The sequence below is a fragment of the Erithacus rubecula genome, assembly GCF_903797595.1.
Source record: "Erithacus rubecula genome assembly, chromosome: 16".
NCBI classification, from domain to species: domain Eukaryota; kingdom Metazoa; phylum Chordata; class Aves; order Passeriformes; family Muscicapidae; genus Erithacus; species Erithacus rubecula.
Window position 1 is genome coordinate 14411990 of NC_136668.1, and position 16689 is coordinate 14428678.

Here is a 16689-nt window from a genome sequence, read left to right on the forward strand (position 1 = left end):
CTGTTCAGAGAGCAATCAGAGATCCCAGTGGCCAAACAGATTGCAAAGACAAACTGCAATGCAAGGAGCCCACCCCAGACAGCACCAACTCCAGAGCATCTCCAGGGCTTGGTGAGAGCTGTTCTGAGCACCCACGAACCCAAAACAAAATCTAGGAGCAAAAAGAAGGGGGAAAGGGCCTCACCTGCCTTCCAGGAACACAAGGGCAGCAGTCTGTAGAGAGGGACTTGTTAGGGAAGGATGAGTTCCAGCTTCTCAGGCCAGTGGGGATCTTGCAGTCCTCTTGACCATGCTCTGCAGCAATCCCTGAACCACAGTTTTGGCTTCTTAAAACCTGTATGGCCAAGTTCTTGCTCTTCTCACTCTCCCTCTTTCTGCTGCTCCCTACCCCGTGCAGCAGCACATGGCCAGCCTGCCCATATCCCATCCCAGAGCTCTGCAGTGCCCAGAACCACCCCTGCTCCAGCCTCTCCAGCTCCTCTGCTCCCCTCTGGCTTTGCTGTGAGCCCTGCAGGCTCCAGCGGGCTCAAAGCTCTTCATCACCCCCATCCTCAGGACACCCTGCAGAGAACCTGGGCAAAGGCTTTGTGCAACAGGGATCTCTGATCTGGGGAGCACTGCTGGCACCTGAGACACCCAGAGGTGCCTTGGCAGTGCCATGGGAGAGGAGCCACCAACTCAGGGGGGCAGAGAAGCACCTGTGGGGAGACAGAAAATATTCAAAAGAATTCTTGGATGGGGGGAAACTGGCAGGTCCAGTGGGTCCAGAGGGATGGCCAGGGAATTACTGGGTACTGGAGAAATGGCCAAGAAACGGGGTACTGGAAGACATGGCCACGTACTGGGGTGGCTATCATGGCACTGGAGGAGCAACTGTAGGCACAAGTGGTACAGGGAGGGATGCTACGAACTGGAGGTGATGCGGGGTGAGAGGGGGCATAGCCGGGTTGCGGGGGGCGCATGGTTGAATAGCAGGGAGGGCATCTCGGTACCGGAGGAGCAATTAGCGGGTACTGGAGGGAACCCGCCCGGTACCGGGGCGAAAGGCCGGGCCGGGGGCTGCCGCCCGGGGCGCGGGGCGGTCCGGAGGCGGGCACGGAGGCGGCCCCGCCCGGGAGGCCGTACGGCGGAGGGGGAGCCAGCACCGGGCCCCCCCTGTACCGCTACGGCTCCCGCCTCCCTTCCGGCGGCGTCTCCTTCTCCGCGCCGGGGGCGGACGGGGCGCACCGGAGCCGCGCCGAGCCAGCCAGGTGGGTACGGAACCGGGCCGGGCCGGGCCGGGCCCGCCGTGCCGCAGAGCCCGGGGGGGCCGGGCACGGGCGCGGGGATCGGCCCCCGAGCCTCCCGGGGCCGCCGGCTTATATAACGGGGCGGCGGCCGCGGAGCGGCGGGATGCGGCATGCGGGGCGGGATGCGGGGAAGGAAGGATGCAGGTGATGCGGGGTGCGGGGAAGGATGCAGGTGATGCGGGTGCGGGTGCAAGATGCAGAGCTGAGCGGCGCGCCCCCGGGTGCCCAGCCGCAGGTCTGGGGAGGGGGGACACGGCGATGTGCAGGGGATGGCAGGAGAAGGGCTGTCACCCCCGGACACCCCCTCCGTGGCTGGAAATCCCCTGCGGGGGGAGCTCCGCACAGCGGGGCTGTGGGCAGGGAGAGGATGCGAGCTGATCCCGCCATCACCCCCTGATGCAGCCGGCAGGCTCCGTGCACCTTTCTGCTGTGGGCATCTCCACTACCTGCCGGGCTCTTCCCCATCGGCGGCTCCCTCCTCCAGCCTGCTGTCCACGGCTGAGTCCAACCACTCGTGCAGCATTCCAGCCTCTCCGTTCCCCCTCCCCTGAGATCCAGCCCCTCTCCCCTCTGCACTCCTAAGCCCCACACTCCAGCCCCTCTCCCCGCCGTGCCCCCAGCCCCGCGGTGCAGCACACGGGCAGGTGGCTGCCGTGACCCAGGCCTTGGCAGCACGCGGTGGCAGTGCCACCCGCATGGCACGAGCGTGACCGGGCAGCCGCTGCCCGAGGCTGGCAGTGCGGTGAGTCAGAGCACAGGAGCAGGGCTGGCACCGTCACTCACAACAGGGCTCAGGGCTTCTCCCTGCTGCCAGCCGGGCTCGGTGGTGGTGGCAGCTGCTGGCAGGGCTGCTGGAGGAATTGGGGTGGTTGGAGTCAGGCTGAGGTGCTGGGTTTGGCAAATAGAGGATGAGGAAGGATGGGCCGGGCTCAGGGAGCAGTGAAGTGTCCTCCCTGCCAAACCTGCCCTTGTGCCTCTGAGGCTGCAGGATCCCAGGGGCTGCCAGGAAAAGCTCCAGTATGGAAAGAGAGGAGCTCAGCTCCCATCCAGTAACCCTGCTCAGTGTCTGACCCTCACCCTCCTGGGGAAATTGGAGATGGCTCAGCTGAAACAAGCTAGCACAGAAAAATGTCTCAAAGTCTCGCTTGGCTGTGGGCCGAGTGTTTGTTTCTTCGATTGCCTTGTGTGATGACATTAGTATTGAAATGACCCCGAGCAGACAGAGCTCAGAACACCTCACAGCACTGGAGGATGATTGTGGTTCACACCTTGGCTCTTCCCTGGGTTTCTGCAGAGGCTGCTGCCAGGCACAGCCCACCAGGCCCATACCAGGAGCCGAGGGGAGCTGTGTTGAGTTGCCCAGCCTGGTTTATGCTCTGGAGATGAGAAGGCCCAGCAGAGGTCCATTCCTGTGGAAAATCCCTCTGGGGAAGAGGCAGTGACCACCGGCAGTGTGGCACATCTGCATTCCTCCCCCTGGGCACCAGTGTGCCCCCGTGGCCTGGAGCTCAGGAGGTCTAGTGTGGCAGGAGAGCATGGTCACTGCAGCCCAGGCTGCTGCCTCTCCCACTGGCACCGAGCCCAAGCCCTCGGCCATCACACACTTCCCCAACAGCCAGGGCTGGGTCCAGAGGACCTTCCCTGTGGCCAGGGGATCTCTGCTCTCGCCCACAGCCTCTGTGTGTTCCTGGCCAGGCCTTCCCATTTGTTCTTATGCCAGCATCATCCTCGAGTTTAAATGATCCTTCTCCCTCCCCGGTGTTTATTCTCCGGGTGTATTTATAGAGAGCAATCAGGCCTGCTCAGCCAGGGTAAACAAGCTGTGCTCCTGCGGGCTGCTCTCGCCTGAGCACTCTCTGCTCGCTCGTCCCAGGAGCTTTCCCCTCTGCCTGTCCTGGTCCCACAGAGCTTTCCTGGCTGCAGAGACCCAGACCATCTGCCTTGTCCAGCTGTGGGCTCTCCAGGCTCACTGTGTCACCCCGTGCCTTGCCAGGTGCCACTGCCACCTTTGCTGTGTTGTTCTGCACCACAGGTTCCTGCTCCTCCTGCAGGAGGAGCACAGCCAGGCCAGCAGGTCCAACCCTCCCTAGCTGGTGTCACCAGCCCCTGCTGTGACACTCACCAGAGGCTCAGAAACATTGCTCATCTCAGTCAAATCCCAGAGCCCCACAATTGTGCAACCCAGACCTGAGGCTAGAGGAATTGTGCAAGAGGTATTGAGATGCTTGAAGCTGAGGATCTGCTTTTTGGGGGCAAGGCAGGTCAGCTAAGGTACAGACCTCAACTGGGGAATGCCTCTAGGGGCTGCCTGGTGTCCTCTGCACCCCTGTGTGAGGGTCAGGACAGTGCACTGCCAGTACAGACTTTCCCCAAACATTGTCACTCTGAACCTTCCTTCCCACCTGCTGCCCAGACAGGAAACTGGGGCCAGACCCAAGGCAGGTACCAGGAGCATTGCCCTTAGGCAGGAGAAGTGCTTTGAGATGTGCTCTGAGTTCCTCACTGCCCACCCTCATCCTTCCCCAGCCCCCCCTCTTCTCAGACACTTGGACAAGCTCAGCTTTCAAGCAGGGTGCTGAGAGCTGGATGTGCCACAGCAGATCTGTGAACTCACTAATGTCTCATCTTGAGCATTAAGTTTTCCCTGGATACTGTGTCTTGTGTCCAGACTGAATCAAAACATGCCTGCTGTCCCTGGAGCTGGGGATGTTCTGGCACCATCACCCTGCTCTGCTGTTCCCTGTCCCCTGCTTTGACTGTGCTTGGTGTCTGGCTGCCTGGACAGACAGACAGACTGAGCTAGTGCAGCTGTCCAGGTGAGATGCATGTCCATGGTACATGGCTCTGTCTATTGCAAAGGAGATTAAAAAAAACTCTTTGGTCTGGCTGAAATAAAAAATACCCTGCAGGGATTGGAGCAGCACCCCTCAGGACTCTCTACATTCTCTTGGGTACCTCTCCAGGGTGTTCCTGCTCTTCCCACCCTCTGGGGTTTCAGCAAATAAATATCTGCTGGTCTGCACCCCAGGCCATGGCCAGCAGAGCCAAACTGATTCTGTCCCAGCCCAGCTGTCTCCTTGGCACAAACCAGATGCCCCCAGGAACACACCCCTGCAGCTCTCTGCAGCCTGTCTCACCCTGCTCCAGAGCCTTCCCACATCCCAAAGGAGGCAGTGGTTGTCCCCAGCAAAGGTCACCTTCACGCTGCTGCTGAGCCCTTCCAGGCTGAGCTCTCAGCACTGCATTTCCCAGGGCACCAGGCACCATTCTGGGGTCTCCTTGGAGATCCCACTGGGGACCCTTTGCCTCTTCCTACAGCTACCTTCCCCAAACCCTGTTCCCAGGGGCTGTCAGTGTCTCCTGCTTCCAGGGCTGGAATGAGGTATCCCTGCTCTGTAAAGCTTTTAAAAATGCAGGCTCCATCCATCCCAGCCCCTGCTCCTTCACAGCGTCGGTGTTTGCCTGTGTTTCCCCTGGCTCCCCTGGGTCATATATTTATCTCCAATTTACCAAAGCCTCCCTCCTTCCCCAGGGTGGAGGAAAAGCTTTTGCTTGAAGTCATGATGAATTTATAACTTCCCTGGGAACCTGCTCCTCGAGTTGCAGAGGAGAAATCACGTTCATGGCACGTGTCATAGTGACACGAGCCACACCACAGGGACCCCAGAAACTGCCAGCGTGGCACCCAGAGCCCTGGTACCAGATCCCTGTGCAGCCCCTGCCCAGGCCAGCATCCCCCTGCCTCTCCCCAAGCATCACAGGGGGATTTCAAGGACATTTGAGGAAGGGATGAGATCCCCAGACAGAAGTTTCCTGAGGTCCAGCAGGAGGGGAGAGCCCAAAGTGGCATCAGCCTTCCTCCAGTTGCTGAGTCTGAGCAAGGACTTTTGTTTAGTGGCTTGTTTTAACTTGCCATTATGTTCTCCAAAGAAGAAATTCATCATGTGCAAGCTAAGGAAGGCAGAGTTAATGAGAAATTTTAAAACCCTTAAAGAGTTGAGAGCCCTCTAAATTTTTAATGAAGGCATCCAAACTGCCAGGTACCTGCAGAGATGTCCAGGAGCCCTCTGCCAGCAGCAGAGTGGGTGCTCCTGATCCAGGAGAGGATCAAAGACTGTGATGAGCTGCCATCTCCTGCAGCCTGTCACCCTCTGCACACCCTGCTGGGCTCCCACCTGCAGGGAGATGGTGGCTGTTGGCAGCAGGTTGCTCCCATCCTTGGAGATCAGGATGCAGGGACTACACAGACCCACCCGGGTGGAGGAGAGGGCAGCAGGCAGTGGTGTGTTCTGTCACCAAGTGATTCCACTTTGTCTATGCCCCCTGTGGCCCCTCCAAGGCGCTCATGCTGTCACTGTTGGTGTCTCTGCAGGCCCTGCTCTCCCTGCGATGCCCAGCCACCCCCACGAGCTCCTTGTCCCCTGCATTAGGTGCTGAAGCAGCAGGCTCCTGGTGCTACACACACCAAGGTAGGCAGCACTGTGGCTCTTGGGGGGCTGGGGGGCCATTTCACTCCCTGTGGCATGGGGGGCACAGCGCAGCCATGGGATGGATGGGAAGGCAGAGGTACCACCTGGGGCTGCCTCGGTGGAGCCACTCAGGTCACCCAAGATTGGAGAGGGGGGTTTCATCATGGTGACACTTGGATGCAGGACAAGAGGCACCTGAAGCAGCTCAGGACCAGGCAGAGGCCACAGGAGTGAGGACCAGCTCAGGCTCTCAGCAGATGCTGGGCACGGTCCCACCTGGAGACCGTGGCAAGTGATGGTGACTGTGGAGGTGGCACAGGGCCAATGGTTTTTTTCTTTCTTCTTCTTTTTCCTTTTTTTTTTTTTCCTCCCTTTGAAAGCCCCCAGATGGGAAAGGTACGAGCCAAACCCCACTGAAAGCAGCCAAGAATGAATTTTCTGGCCCAAGCCCCAGCAGCTCTTGGAGCAGCACGGTGCCTGTCCAGCGTCACGCCACAGCAGAAACCCCAGGCACAGGCAGCCTGGGGGAAGTCTCAGCTGGGGTGGCAGCAAGCCCCACACCCATCCCAGCTACTCCTCCCCACCTCCCCAGCCAGGGCAGCTCAGGCTCATCCTGCTCCCACCGAGCTGCAGCTTGGCCAGAGCCCAGGCACCCAGATGTCTCCCCCCACGCTGCCATGGAGCCCCCCACCATGCAGCCATCTGCTGCCATGGAGGACAGGGTGACTCTGGGGTTACCCCCCTTATCTGGCTCTGTCACCCAGGCCCTGGGGTATCTGGGCTCCCAAAGCCCCCCTCTCACAGGATGCAGTGAGTGCTTCCCCCACAGAAGGCAGGTGCTGTCCCAGAGCCAGGCTGGGAGTTGGAGTCAAGCATCCCTGCTCCTCACTTCCAGCACTGGTGGTACAGAGAGGGTTAAAGCACCCCAGTCTCTGCCCTCAGCTCAGGTGCCCAAACAAGCTTACAGGATTTTGCAAAACCAGCATTCTATCAGCATAAGGCTGAACCTCATGGGAGCAGTGCCAAGGGTCTCATTTTTTAGGGTGTTTTGGCTGGAGGGGGGACCGGCAGGGGCTGCCATTGCTCTGCCGTGACCTGGATGCCCAGCCTTGAGCCAGTCATGCCCTTGTCCTCCATGTCTTTTTTCTGTCAGTGAAATGAGGGTGGGTATAAACTCTTTGAGGCATCCTGTGGGGAGTGGGTGCCCAAATCCCATCCTGACACAGAGCCAGGAGATGATCCTTGTGCATGCACTACCCACACAGTCCTGACCCCCTCAGTCACTGGTGCCTGCACAGGCCCTGCCAGTGTGTCAAGGATGAAAAGCAGAGTGTGCACAGGGTGAGGTGGAGGCAGCACAGGGGCTCAGGGGGCTTTTGTCTGCTTCCCAAGCAGTGTCTGGTGTGCTGTGCCCAGCTCAGCTCCGCACCAGCCCTGCAGAGCTGCGCGGGTGTGCGTGCCTGCCATAAATATTGATGGGGTGGACTCGGCACAAATGTGCCCTTGTAGAGGCTGTCAGGATGTAAATGCTGTACCTGCTGTGTGGGCAGGGCAGAGCAGTGCAGCCTAGGTCAGAGCACTAAGGCTGAACACAGTGTCTGTCCCACAGGGATCCATCCTATACGGGATGGAGGGTTGGAAGCAGCTGGGTGAGTAAGCCCAGGGGTCATAAACCTGTTTGGGGAACTGGCCAGACCTGCAGTGAGCCTAAATCTTGTGGCTGAATCTGCAGCGAGCTGCCACAGCCTGTCCCCACACAGCCACACCAGGATAAACAGCGAGGGGCTGCAGTGCCTCTGTTTAATAATGCATGGCACAGAGGCACCGGACACACGCTGGGAGTCGGGAGCTGCGGGGATGAGGAGTCACCACTGCAGCACTCGAGTGCAGGGTCCATCCCAGCAGGGTCCTGCTGGCACACACAGGTCTATCCTGGTGTGCCCCAGCACTCGTGAGATGTGGAGTCCTTGCAGTTCTGGGTGGCTCTGAGGCTGGGGCTGGGTGAGCAGAGCTGCACATCACAGGGCACAGAGCAGTGGTGGCAAAGCCAAGGTGCTTGGTCACATCATAGCTGGCATCCCAGCCACTCTGTAGTCTTCTTAGCTGGAGCCTGGAACTGAGTCCCTGTCTCCTTGGGAGGTCTCACTGGGAGATTCATCCCCTGCACCACTCTGTGACACAGATGTAGGTGTAAATGTTCATTTCAGGGAGCTCTGTGGGGGTGAGCAGCACTGGGAGCACTCCTCTCTCTCTGGTATCCTCCTGGGACACCACCATGCTGGGAGCAGCTAAAAAACAGGGGCTCAGTGTTCTCCTCACCCCATCCCTCCATCAGCCACAGCCTCCCTGATGAGCAGGTGTGTGATGGGGCCCCACAGGTGTGAGCTCACAGCCAGCTCCCGTGAGTGGCCCCCGGGGCCAGCCCTCCTTGCATGCAATTCCGAGATCCAGCCCCACCGACCATCTGCTTTGGCAGCTCCCTGCCACCCACTCACTCCCCAGCCCACACGGCACAGAGAGGGGCAGGGCTGAGCTGGGGGTGCCCAATGCACCCCTTGTCCAGTGAGGAGAGGGCAGGCAGGTCAGCCAGAGTGATGGTGGCAGGGCTGTGGTAGCAATGCAGGGGGGTGTTAATGCAGATGGACCCGTGCAGTGATGCAGGAGAGCAGCAGCAGCTGCAGAGAGCACAGAGACCCTCCGGCTGCAGGGGTGCACAGGGTGGGCAGCAGCATCCCCCCTCCAAGCCAGCCAGCAAAGCCCAGAGCCAGGGAGACCCTCAGAGCTTGGGGCAAGCAGAAGTCATCCCATAAAGGTGTTTTTTTGCTCTGTCCCTCTCTGGTGATCTCAGGGAGCCCTGTTGCAGTGCTGTTCCCACAGCTGGGAGCACCATGGTGGGGCTGGGGTCTGTCTGTGGCATGAGTCCACCTCCCTCCCCACCAGTCCCAAGGCTCCTGGAGAATGCTGAGCAAGCAGTGAGACCACATCCACACCCGTGTCTGACATGGGTGAGTGGGTGCTGGGGTGTCTGTGACATGCTGCAGGGGCAGAGTGGTGGCCCAGCAGCCCCAGAGACTGGACTGTGGGTGGTTCTGAGCACCACAGACCCACCTTGCCCTGAGCACAGCATGAGGGAGTGACCCCGGGTCCCCCCTGTCCCCGAGCAGTCTGTGTCCAGCCGCTGAGCTGGAGGGGCTGTCTCCAGACTGATTGCACACACGGCTGGTGCCTGTCCCTGTCCCTGCCCCTGCCGGGTGCCAGCCCCAAGGGACCAGAGCTGCTCTTCAGAGGCTGCAGCTGCTGCATGTTTCATACTGCCTCTTCCTCTTTTCCCCGCTGCTGTTTTTGTTTTGTTTAAGAGGCTGGGTTACGAATTTTAAACAGGCTCCTGAAAAACCCAATTACCTCCAGAAGACAACCTGATAAAAGCTGCCTAAGTGGCACTGTGGAAATCGCCTTGTGCAGCAGCTGAGGGAAAACCAACATAACAAAGCCTTTGGAAATGGAGTTAACCACTTTTAATCCCTCGGTGCAATGAGAAGGACCAATAATTATTTTCTGCAAAGATGTTGGGGGGCGGATAAGTGAAATAACTGCCCTGTGCTAATGGGTGAGGGCAGGCTAGGCTGGCAGTGCTGCAGGGATGGGCACAGATATTCCCTCTGCCTGGGAGCTTTGCGAGGGCCCGCACAGGCTGTGACCTTGCAGGGTCCCCGTCTGGCAGTCAGGGGACAATGGGGACGATGCCAGCAGGCAGGTGCCACTCAGGCGTTGCTGGCAGCAGATGCTGTGGCTGATGTGGTGGCACCAGCCAGCCCCATTCCCTCCCTGGGCGCCAGTGTGGAGTGGAGCAGGGCACTGCTGGGGCCCTGGCACCTGTGCTAACTCCACAGAGGCGACTTGCAGGGCTTGGCGGTGCTGGGAGCTTCCTCCTCCATTTGACTACAGTGCTGCCACCCCAGTTCCTCACACCTCTCCACATCCCTTCCCTTCCTGCCTCCCCCAGCAGCTCCAGGCAGCTACCCAGCTGGTGACACTGCCCAGGATGATGCCAAGGAACAGCTGGGCTTAAAGGAGTATCTGCACTGGGCACAAACATCAGGAGCATCCCCCTAACACCAGCCAGAGCTAGCTCAGCTCTGGGACTGTGGGGGTCCCCTGGATCCACCTCTGTCCCAGGAGCAGAGGTGTGCAGGGCAGGAGGCAATGCCCAGGGCTGGTGACAAGCCCTTGGCTGCTCTTCCCACGAGATCCTGGCCAGCAGGACAGAGTTGGGTGCCCACCAGGCTGGCAGCTGCAGTTGTGCTGTGGGCACCAGCAGCTGCAGTGCTGGGGTGGGTGGCCTTAGCTCACTCACACAAGCCTCGTGCTTCCCAAAGCAGCAGGGATGGGGGCTGCTTCGCCCACCTTCCCCTGGCCACCCCACGTGGGGGCAGGTCTTGGGGACAGTACTCCAGGCCACTGAATCCCAAGAAAGGCAAACCCGACTTAGCACTGGGCAGTGGCACCAGGGATGTCCCTGCCAGTTTGGCCCCAGCTCATACTGGGAACAGTCCTCTGGCACACTGGGATCTACTGAAGGAGGATGTGCTTAATGAGCCGAGGCATCTCCAAAGATTGAAAGACTCAAGGACCCATCCCAGGAACAAAAGGAGGCGTTTGTCAGGCGCTGAGAGACGGGCTCGTTAATTCCTCCTGGCTGTCACACTTATCTGTAATGAATTTGTGCTCCGCTGTATTATTTTTAATACAATAGGAGCGGTGCCGCCCGCCCACCGCCCGGCTGCCGGGAGCGCTGACGTCAACGCCCGGAGCAGGGCTGCCGCAGGACGGACGGACGGACAGACGGACGGGCCAAGCACAGGCCTGTTCGCCGCCCACATGCCCGTCCCACCAGCTGCCAGCAGGCAGAGCGGGGCTGGGGACGAGGGCAGGAGGCTTTTTTACCCTGGAGGTGGAGAAAGGAGTTGGTCAATGCCAGGCTGAGGGCTCGGGGCTGGTGCAGAAGGGCTGCGCCGGGGGATGTTTTTGGGAGCAGTGAGGGTGGATGAACAAGAGGGACGAGTCCCTGATGTGCTGTCCGTGTGCTGAGTTGTCCGTGGCAGCGGCCGTGCGTTGAGGCAGGAGCTGGCAGCGGGCGCGCACGCACAGATCTGTCCCTGTCGCATCTCTGGGGAGGTGACAGTTTCGGTCCCCCTGGCTGCGAGTTGTCCCCCCACATCCTGCATCACCCCCAGCCTTCCCACAGCAGCGCCGGCAGCATCTCTGCAGCCCACCTCAAGGGGTTTGTGGGGGCAGCTGCAGCCTGTCCCAGCTCCCTGCAGTCTCCTACGTTTAGGGGGGGACATCCCTGAAAGGACACCGCACCCAGACCCTCTCCAGCACCCTTCTGGGCCCCCGCACGCTGCTACTCCAGAGCCTCACTATTAAACTCCAGCTATCCCAAAGCCCGGCTCTAAGCACCACTAATGTGATTCGCACAGGGCTCATCTTGTCTCTAAGAACCCAGGGCTGGATCAATTAGGAAGCACCAGCTGCCGCTCTGAGCAGCACACACCGTCCCTGAGCACCAGGATAAGGGAGGGAGACCCGGGGAGTCCCGTCCCGCACTGCAGAAGATGAACACAGGAGGGGCTGCAGGAGCCCTTCTCCCTTCGGGCAGGTGCGGGGGGGGCAGGCAGGGTGATGCACCCCCTTTCCTTCCCAGGAACCCTTCGCTGAAGGGGGTTCTGAGCTCCGCGAGCATCGTATCCTCGATGCCACCGCAGACCCCCTCTGGCATCCCTTCCTTGGATAACCCACACCCGCCCTGGAAGCCCCGCGGGGGGAACAGCACCAAAAATCCAAAGCTGAGGCCCCCGAGCGGCAGCTCTTGGCGGAAGGGGGAGGGAGGGTGACATGATTTATCAGGGACTTTAATTAAACTCCCGCAGCCGCCCCGCATCGCTGCAGAGGAGGCTGGGGTGCTGCGGGTCGAGGGTCGAGTGAGGGAGCGGGGGGGCGCGGGACTAGGGGCTCTTCTGACTGATGAATGCCTCGTTTGGCCCGTTAATTGCCGCGGCGGTGAATCATTAACCCCGCGCAGGAGGCGCTCGCCCCGTCCCTGCGCTGCGGAGCCGGGCTGGTGTCCGAGGGGCTCCGTCCGCAGGCTGCTGAGCGGTGCGGCGCTCCCCGAGACGGGTCCCCAGGGGTCGTGCGGCGTTTCCCGGGAGGGGTCCCTCATCCCACCGCCCCCGCGGGGGCCGGGCCGGTGGGCGCGGTGGCGGGGGGTGTCGCTCCGGGCGGGCCCACGCGTGCCGCCGGGGGCGGGAGGGGGCCGGGCCGCGGCGGGGCGGGGCGGGGCGGAGCGGCGGCAGCGGCGAGCGGCGGCGGAGCCGGTGAGTGCCGGTGCTGAAGGGACAGCGCCGCCGCTGCGGCACCGGGCGGCCCCGGGCGGCGGGCGGGGCCCCGCGCCGCAGACACCGGGATGGGGTGGGATGGGGGGATGAGGGGTCCCCGCGGCACCGCGTCCCCGGCGCGACCCTCGTCCCCCGCGCGGTTCCCGCCTTCCGTGTCCCCGCTTTCCCCCTTGTCCCCGCTGTCCCTTGAGCCCCCGGTGCGTGTCCCCCGACCCGGGTTCCCCCCTCATCCTCCTGGTGCCTGCGCCCCACGCCTCCCCCTGCCCCTCACGGCGGCGCGCCCCCCGGGTCCCGCACCCCGCTGCGGTCCCGGTGTCTCCCGCATGCCGGGTGTCCGCTACGTCCCGTGTCCCCTCTGTCCCCCGCATTCCCGGCGCCCCCCCATGTCTCCTGCGTCTCTGCAGCCCCCGTGGCCCCGGTATCCCGGTGTCTGCCGGTGTTCCCCCGTTTGCTGTGCTCCCCCTGCGTCGCCCGTGCACCTCCCGATGTCCCCCACGTACCCCGCTATCACTACGAGCCCCCCCGCCGCGCCACCCCAGTGTTTCGCTGCTCCCCGTGTTCCTTGCACCTTGCCTGCGGCCCCGGTGTCCCTGTGCTCTCCGGTGTTTCCCCGTCCCCGGCGCCCCCCAAGCCCCCGCTGCGGTCCCAGGGCTCAGCATTGTACTGCCCGGAGAAGCCCCCCCACGTTGTCGCGGGGTGCCCCGGGGTTGGCAGCATCAAACTTCCCGGGGTCACAGCTTGTGCAGCTCCCCCTGCCGCCGTGGGGTTCCGGGGAGCCGGGACGGGGGTGCCCGCGGGGCTGCGGCACCCACCGGGCACGTACACACACACACACACACACACACACACACGCTGCAAACTGCACCCCCAGGCTCCGAGCCCAGCCTGCAGCACCCCACTCACACGGGGCAAGTGGGGGACACGGGCACCCCCCGCACACACCCTCCGCCAGTAATCCCCCGCATGCACACACACACGGAGCGCACAAGCAGCCTGCAACACCCCCACACGTACACACACGCGACAGTCTGCGAATTTGTGCGCACAGCCCCCCGTGCAGCCTGAAAACCCACGGAACTGCACACACAATCTCCCCATACTCACACTAACACAACCTGCAGCACCCCCGCCGTGTGCAAACACGCACACACCCGCAGCACAAACACCCAGCGCACAAACACAGCCCGCAAACCTGCGCGCACACTAATCCGCAGAGCCCGCAGACCCCAAAATTCGCACACGCTCAAACCCTGCGAACAGGCGGCAAACCCGCACATCAAGGGGGATCACGCAGTCTGCAGCCCCACAAACTTATCCACACGCGTGTGTGCACGCACCCCCCATGCAAACACAGCCTGCATCCACCCGCAAACACACCTCTTGAGCAAACACAGCCTGCGCGCAGACACGGTGCGCGGCCGCTCCGTCCTGCACAGGCAGTGCCCCTGCACGGTGTCACCCACCCGCAGCACCCGCAGGGATCACACACGCAGTCACAGGCTGCTGCCTGCAACCCCTGCAGCCCCCAAGCACTGCCGCAACCTGCCAACAGCCTCTTCCCCATCCCTCTGCAGAGCACTCGTACTGCCGTAGGCACACGCAGCACCCCGGGTCTGGCTGCGCCACGCTGGCACCCCCAAACAAGGTCTGTCACCCCCTCCCACAAAACAGGGGCACATGGTGGGTCCCCATCCCAGCACCCAGGCAGCACGCCAGGGCTCCTGGTGCCACAACAAGGGCAGCGCTGAGAAAGAACATCCCTCTGGAGTCGCTGCCTTGGTGCCTCCACAGGTCCTCAAGGCCAGAAGGGATGTAGGGAGGGGGCTGAAGGGAGCCCAGAGTCACTTTCTGCCTGCAGACCCCAGAACCTCCCTCTGCCCATCCTGGAAGGCGTTTGAGCTGAGGATGCAGAGGGTGCAAAGAGGATGCAGAGATCATTCCATCACTCAGCCTGGGCAGTAGGGAACCTTAGGATGGTATCCCCAACTCTGTCCTTCTCTGCCTGCGCAGGTGGCCCAGGTCAGCAAGCCCGGACAGCGGTGGATGAGCGCTGGGCACTGGCCTAGCCACACGCACACACCGGCACCATGGACTTCGTCATGAAGCAAGCGCTGGGCGGTGAGTGGGAGCTGTTCCCCCCTCAGGATCCCTTCTCCGGGAGCAATGCTGGCCCAGCACTCCAGTAGTGCAGTGGGAGGGACATGGCAAGGGGACAGAGTCACACAGAGAGCCACCCCCAGAGGGACACACCTTCATCCCGGCAGTGGGGAGCTGCTGCTGGAGCCCTCCAGTGCCGTCAGCGGCTGGCTGGGAATCCTGGCTCTTCTGCCACTAGGTGGGAATCCCCAGTGGGTCCCCTGGGTGCTGAAGAAGGAGCTGCTGGCGTCTCCCCCAGCTGACATGAACTAGGGCAGAACAGTCAGCCTGTGGCACTCCCCATCCCCACAGCCTCCCGAACTCGCTTCGGCACAGGTGCCCCAGGGGATGTCCCAGGTCTTCCTTGCCCTCCCTGCCGCTGTCTGGAGAGGCTTTGGCACAGCACCAGGCTGCAGCTTCCTTGGGGATCAACCAAGGGTCTTGTTATGCGCAGGGGCCACCAAGGACATGGGGAAGATGCTGGGGGGCGAGGAGGAGAAAGATCCCGATGCGCAGAAGAAGGAAGAGGAGAGGCAGGAGGCCCTGCGCCAGCAGGAGGAGGAGCGGAAAGCCAAGCACGCCCGCATGGAAGCGGAGCGGGAGAAAGTCCGGCAGCAGATCCGTGACAAGGTGGGCACACACCTCCCCTGTGCCCGCCCCTGCCCGTGGCAGCCGGGGTGGGCCTGGGACAGGGAGCCGGCACGGCCGGGAGGAGGGTGGCCCAAGTCGGTGGCGACGGGCACGGGGCACAGTGTCCACTGCCTGCCCTGCTGAGAGCCTGTGTCCTCCCAGTACGGGCTGAAGAAGAAGGAAGAGAAGGAAGCAGAGGAGAAAGCTGCTCTGGAGCAGCCGTGTGAGGGCAGCCTGACGCGCCCCAAGAAGGCGATCCCAGCTGGCTGTGGGGATGAGGAAGAGGAGGAGGAGGAGAGCATCCTGGACACCGTCCTCAAGTACCTGCCCGGCCCGCTGCAGGATATGTTCAAGAAGTAACAGCACCGTCAACCCTGCCATAGGGTGCTGGGGCACGGGCGCCCTCTCTCCTACAACTCCTCCATCAGTTCCCTTGGCCCCGGAGAGGGTGTCCCCACACCCCCTCCCATCCCCTCCTGCCCTGTCCCCCAACCAGACCAAAAGCCCGCCCCGTCCCGTCCAGGCAGGGCCCCCCCACCACGCCAAAGGGGAGCAGCCCTGACCGGACAGGGCGAACCGGGACCAAATGCACTGATGTAACCTCGCGGCAGGCTAGGGGCACCCAGGCCCTACCGGCCCCCCCGGGGTGGCTCCCCGTGCCCCCTGCCCTGCCCCTTCTGTTCTCCCAGGGGACCCCAGTAGGCCTCTGTTCGCCTGCCCTCGTCCCCAACACTGCCATCCCCCTGCCCCCTCCCGCCCTGGGCCAAGCCCAAAGCACAAAGCCAGGCGCCCTGCCCGCAGCTCCCCCATCCCCGGTCGTCGGGCACGGGGGTCCCCCGGGGCTGCCCGGTGTGCCCCAGCATCGGGGGGTTTGGAGGGGACCCCCCTCCCCGCATCTCTGGCCCCATAGTTAAAGCCATATCAGTTAGACTGCAATACTTCAGCACCGGGAGGAGCGGGCGCCGCGCTCCGCCGACCGTGTACAAAGGCACGCGCGGGGCAGGGGCCCCCCTGCCTCGTCCCCCCGCCCCCGCCGCTCGCTCGTCTGTGTCTTGGCCCCGCTGGCCCCCGTCCTCGCATTAGTGTCTCTGTGCCAGGGTGCGCCCCGTCGCTCCATGCGTCCTCGTGTCCGCTGCTCAGACTCCCACCCCCGCGTCCCCGCTGTCCCCGGGGGTCGCCCGCGGCGCCCCTCGCCGCGCTGCTGGGACCCCCGCTCTGCCCCCTGCAATAAAGCCAGCGCGGGGCCGAGGGCTGCCGGGCCAGTCCCGGGCTGGGAGTACCCGGCTGCCCTCACCTGATGCTGGACACATGGGTCCCCAGGCCTGGGAAGGGATCCCTGGGCAAGCGCCCCGGGATGTCCCAGGAGCTGCTGCTTGCACCCCAACGGGGCGAGGCAGGGGCACACCCTCATCCCGGCCTGTCTCTGCCGCACCGTGCTCCCCCCTCCCTGTGCTCCCCCAGCCACGGCCCCCAGCCGCTCACCAGGGCCCTCCCAGGAGGTGGCGAGCAGCTCGGGGCCCCACAGACATGCTGTGACCATCCTGCTCGAACTAGTCTTTGACAAACTAATAAAATAAAGGGATTTGTACATTGCTCCGGCCTCTTCTCATCCGTTGCTTTCCTGGGCCCCCATGTGAGCTCTCTCACCCTGCCAACCTCAGGGTTGATACCTGGCAGCTCATCACACATGTGGCCACATATGGCTCCCAGAGTCCTGCTCATTCCTGCTGCCTTCCTACTCCACAAGCATCTCTCCTCTCTGGGGCTGAG

The 16689-nt window shown here is 62.5% G+C and overlaps 1 protein-coding gene across 3 annotated transcripts; it reads left to right on the forward strand.

The window, feature by feature from the left end:
• The first annotated feature begins 1109 nt into the window (after positions 1-1109).
• On the forward strand, positions 1110-16512 carry CPLX2 (complexin 2). 3 transcript variants are annotated; one of them, XM_079320061.1, is made up of 6 exons: positions 1110-1250; positions 5662-5758; positions 14164-14271; positions 14744-14919; positions 15082-15286; positions 15706-16512. In XM_079320061.1, the coding sequence occupies exons 3-5, from the start codon at positions 14241-14243 to the stop codon at positions 15277-15279; spliced, it is 405 nt and encodes a 134-aa protein (XP_079176187.1). In that variant the 5' UTR covers positions 1110-1250; positions 5662-5758; positions 14164-14240; the 3' UTR covers positions 15280-15286; positions 15706-16512. The 3 variants fall into 3 exon arrangements, with proteins under 3 accessions (XP_079176187.1, XP_079176185.1, XP_079176186.1); XM_079320059.1 differs by having other exon boundaries at positions 15082-16512; XM_079320060.1 differs by lacking the exons at positions 1110-1250; positions 5662-5758 and adding an exon at positions 12104-12132 and having other exon boundaries at positions 15082-16512.
• The last annotated feature ends 177 nt before the right edge of the window (positions 16513-16689 follow it).

What these genes read in the sequence shown, in the direction of transcription:
- CPLX2 (XM_079320059.1), top strand. Translation starts at nt 14,241, where the DNA reads ATGGACTTCGTCATGAAGCAAGCGCTGGGCG. An exon ending in CATGAAGCAAGCGCTGGGCG is followed by an intron (nt 14,272 to 14,743) that starts GTGAGTGGGAGC and finishes TGTTATGCGCAG; the next exon opens with GGGCCACCAAGGACATGGGG. An exon ending in GGCAGCAGATCCGTGACAAG is followed by an intron (nt 14,920 to 15,081) that starts GTGGGCACACAC and finishes GTGTCCTCCCAG; the next exon opens with TACGGGCTGAAGAAGAAGGA.